Source organism: Saprolegnia parasitica (genome assembly GCF_000151545.1).
Source record: "Saprolegnia parasitica CBS 223.65 unplaced genomic scaffold supercont2.65, whole genome shotgun sequence".
NCBI classification, from domain to species: domain Eukaryota; phylum Oomycota; class Saprolegniomycetes; order Saprolegniales; family Saprolegniaceae; genus Saprolegnia; species Saprolegnia parasitica.
Genome location: NW_012156459.1, coordinates 18,846 through 22,740, shown reverse-complemented (window position 1 = coordinate 22,740; position 3,895 = coordinate 18,846). Strand labels below are relative to the sequence as shown.

The 3,895-nt window shown below is 60.9% G+C and overlaps 2 protein-coding genes across 2 annotated transcripts in view; both read right to left on the bottom strand.

The window, feature by feature from the left end:
* The window catches only part of SPRG_21020 (hypothetical protein), a gene marked incomplete at both ends in the record, with an annotated part of 1,845 nt that extends 649 nt beyond the window's left edge, over nt 1–1,196 (bottom strand). Inside the window, 3 exons of the mRNA XM_012350452.1 lie at nt 8–223; nt 273–528; nt 575–1,196. Of these exons, the coding sequence (XP_012205842.1) occupies nt 8–223; nt 273–528; nt 575–1,196 (1,094 nt within the window). The remainder of the gene's footprint in view (nt 1–7; nt 224–272; nt 529–574) is intronic.
* A 532-nt stretch (nt 1,197–1,728) lies between these two features.
* On the bottom strand, nt 1,729–3,823 carry SPRG_21019 (hypothetical protein; the record flags this gene model as incomplete). The annotated part of the gene is made up of 9 exons (XM_012350451.1): nt 1,729–2,054; nt 2,103–2,276; nt 2,317–2,440; nt 2,488–2,604; nt 2,659–3,027; nt 3,095–3,355; nt 3,421–3,662; nt 3,703–3,757; nt 3,803–3,823. 9 exons carry the CDS (start codon nt 3,821–3,823, stop codon nt 1,729–1,731), a joined length of 1,689 nt encoding a protein of 562 aa, XP_012205841.1.
* Nucleotides 3,824–3,895: the final 72 nt, after the last annotated feature.

The window sequence follows — 3,895 nt, the reverse complement described above, 5'->3', positions numbered from 1 at the left end:
TGCATACGCAAACTGCGTCTTGTGGTTGTGCGTGAGCCGCGCGCCGTTGCGGCCGGCGCGAATATCGAGGGCAAAGCCGCCCGACGGCGTCAAAAAATAGTGCTCCAGGTACGCTTGCATCTTGGAGATCGGGTCGCAGTTGAGCGCGAGGTAGCTGTTGTTGTCGTCGATCGACGCGAGGCAGAGCTTAATGTCGTCGGCCGTCAAGTCCTTGGTCGCATAACTACAATGACACAAGGTGAGTCCATCCGTCAGAGCTGACAACATTGTACTGGGCACAGAGCGACGCGATCGCCGCGGCTTTTTCTTGGCGCTGGACGGCCGCGTGGGCGCTCGTGTCCGAGATCGACCGGGTCGCAACCGGGACGTCGGCGTCGAGGAGCAAATCGAGCCCGTTGCGCGCCTCGAGGAACGAGTGCACCGTGTGCGTGTCTTCAATGCACGAAAACTCAAAGTACCCTTCGACCTCCTGCATGCTCGCATCTTGCAAGAGGTAAATCATCTTGCCATAGTTGTTGCGCATGCGCTCTATGCCATCCGATGGTGAGCCGATCGAGCACGATGAGGCGAATACCGGGGTTCATGATCTTGTAGCGACGCCCAATCTCAAAGACGGCCTTGAAGAAGTCGGCGTTGTCCATGTAGGCGCGGTCCAGCACCTTCTTCTTGCCGTTGCGGAAGTCGCTCGCGACCATCATGCCCGACATGATGTTGAAGAGGTCCGTGAGCTCCGTGAGAATGCGCTTCACAGGCGACCGGTACGAGAGGATGTCGACCTTGTCCGTGTACTCGGACACGTTGAGCGACGCGTCGAGGAGGTTGAAGAGCACGCGCTCCGCGTCACTGAGACGCATCGGAATGTACTTGGCGCGACCGGCCAGCACCTGCGCCTCTTTGGTCGCGACACCACGCGCGACCGGCGGCGCCTCGCTCGTTTCGCTCATCGGGTCATCGGTCACGACCACGACGCTCGCCAAAGGTGGCGAAATCGTCTCGCTCACCGGCGACGGCGTCGGGCGCGCCGGTGTCGACGACGCCGGGACGTCAACCGCCAAGGGCGTCGACCGGTGCTTCTGCCGGTGGCCCGAGCGGTGCTGCGCCTGGTAGCACAGGTCGCAGTAGACGTCGCCGCAGTCCGAGCACGCGAGGGCGGCCTCCGTGTCCTCGCACTCGACGCACATCCGAGCAGCGGTCATCGTCGCCAGATTTTGCGTGTGGGGCCACCTGATTGTCGCGAATCCGGATCACGGCTCTTATCCGGACAACGGGCTTGCTTCGGTTTTGCGAGTCCATGCAACCGCAGGCGGCGCCGGCGATGGCGGTCGGGCCGCCGCGCCAAGCGATATCAACGACAACGTACACCGGGCTACGATGCAACAGACTCACCCGCGTCGATTGGTGCCACGCCGACGCGAGGCCATAGAGCTGGGCGTGGCGAGGGTCGATCCATTGGATCGTTGCGACGCTTCCCGACGTTGATGGTGCCACCCAACATGACGCGGCCGACAGACACGCCACAACACCAACGAGTGGACTGCGAGGCAAATCGAAAAGTGGTGGCCAAGCGACGCCGTCGACTGCCTGCAGCCAACGGGCTGTCCAGTCCCAGCGCAACGGTCTTCTCACGTTCGACAATCAATGTCCACACGCAAACTCCATAGACCGTCCAAGTGGTGCGAGCCAAGACACTCGGCATAGACCATTGCTGTATACAGACAATAATCGATCTCACGTCTCGCTGCGCAGGTCCACGATGAGTGCGAGCATGTTGTCTGCGCTGCCGCGGACGTAGGCCTCAATGACCAAGTCCTGTGCGATCTCGTACAAATCATCGCGGTCGAGGCGTTCGTAAACAAACTTGCCGGCGTCGTCGTTGGACACCGTGTCCCAGACGCCGTCGGACGCGAGAACGACGAAGCTTGCGTCGCTCGGGTGAGTGAAATGGAGGATGCTCGGGTCGTGGCTCACGTACTGCCGCAAGTGGCGGTCGCCGAGCGTGCGGGACACGGCGAGCTGGCCCATGACGCGCCAGACGCCGGCCATCACCACAAAGCCTGCACATGGATACATAGCAACAACATCTGTCGTGGACCGGGACGTACCGCCACTCGACTCGATGCGGCTGCGCTCGTTCGGAACGTTGGGCAAATGGTCCATCGATATCGCCGAGCTCACGGTGGCGTTTTGCGTGTAGAGTACGGCGCGGGAATCGCCGACGTTGGCCGACACGAACCGTCGCTCGTCTGGAAAATGCAGCAGCAAGGTCAGCGTCGAGCCTACTGACGTCATAGCCGCGGAACGAATGCAACACCGCACCAGAAAAGTCGCTGGCGCCACTTGTTTCAAGAAACCCGTTGTGGAGGTCAGCGAGTGCCTGGCGAATCGCCAGACCTTCGGCGACGGTACCGTTCATCAACGTATGATAGCCCGCATGGCTCGCCTACGCACTGTCATCTCTACCGCGTCTACTATTGCAAACCGACGGACCTGCAGATGAATGCGCAGCCGGTCGCTGAGGTGCTCCTTCGCATACGTCACGGCGCCGAGACCCATGTGGCCGTCCAGCACAGCGTAAAGATCGTAGTTGGTGCCACTCTCTCGTCGCTACGCCGATGGAGGATCGACATCGGGATGTCAAAAAGGACTACTGCAGCGTACCGGCACCACAAGCACCATGTCTTCCATGTACTGGCGACGGCCGTGAAAGGCGCCGGTGCCAGCGTCAAGCGCCGTTGTCGGCAGCGACATTGGCGGCATCGCATGCCGAATCGGGTCCGATGCATAGTGGCAAAAGGCACTTTCTGCGTCGTGGCGCCGGGCGCGCAAGTGGCGAGTGCAAGCATCGGCGGTCGCAAAGTGCCGCTTGCAGTTGCAGTGAAAGGAGCTCGGGATGTCGCGCACGTGGCGCAGAATGAAGGACGTCGAGTGTCGCTGCGACTCCAAGTACGCTTCGTGAACCTCGAGCTCGCGCCGCGTCGAAAACTCGCGGCCCGACTCGGGGCAGACGTACGGTCCCCGAAAGTACGCCTACACAAAAAACGTCTGTTACAACGACGACAACGTGTCGATCGAAACGATATATGTATAAGTGTACGTGCTCGAGGGCGTCGATGGCCGAGATGCGCTTGGCGGGGTCCCACTGCAACAGTTTATAGAGTAAATTGAGACCCCACGCGTCTTGGAAGCCCCGCTCGAGCGGATCGCGCGCTTGGATCGTCTTGTTGAACGTGCCAAAGTTGCAGTCGCTGTGCACGAGCGCATAGTCGTTGTGGTACCGGTACAACGACGGCGGTTCGTAGATGCAAAACTCGGTAAAGACATGCAGCAGGTAACTCTTCCGCTTCGTCTCCTCGCTCTAGTAGACACGACAGTGTAGGACCGACGCCATCCAAGTAGGGTTGCCTTGTGCTGGAGATGCACATCGAGCTTGGCGCGGGCGCGGGACGAGATCGCAAAGACGTGGGGCGATCCGAGAATCAGCTCGAGAAAGACGACGCCGACCGACCACATGTCGTACGACGTGGGCAGCGCCGGGTCGTACGGGATATCGCCGTGCAGCAGCACCTCGGGCGGCTGGTACTCGCGCGTCTCTTCGGCCTGCGACGGGCGTTTCTCGCCGTAGAGCCTCTCGTTGGCGTACGTGTCGACGGCCGAGCCAAAGTCTGCGCTTCTTTCAGCCGCGTTTAGGTAGGGGTAGGGTACCGGCCAGTTTGACGAGCACGGGGGTGTCTTGGTTGTTAACGAGGATGTTGGACGGCTACAAGGTGCGTTCTTGAGACGATTGCAACAGAAGTAGGACTACCTTGATGTCGCGGTGGACCATGCCCTTGGCGTGCACGGCTGCGACGCCTTGCAGCAGCTGCCGCAGGATCTCTCGGAGCACGTCGGCGCCGCC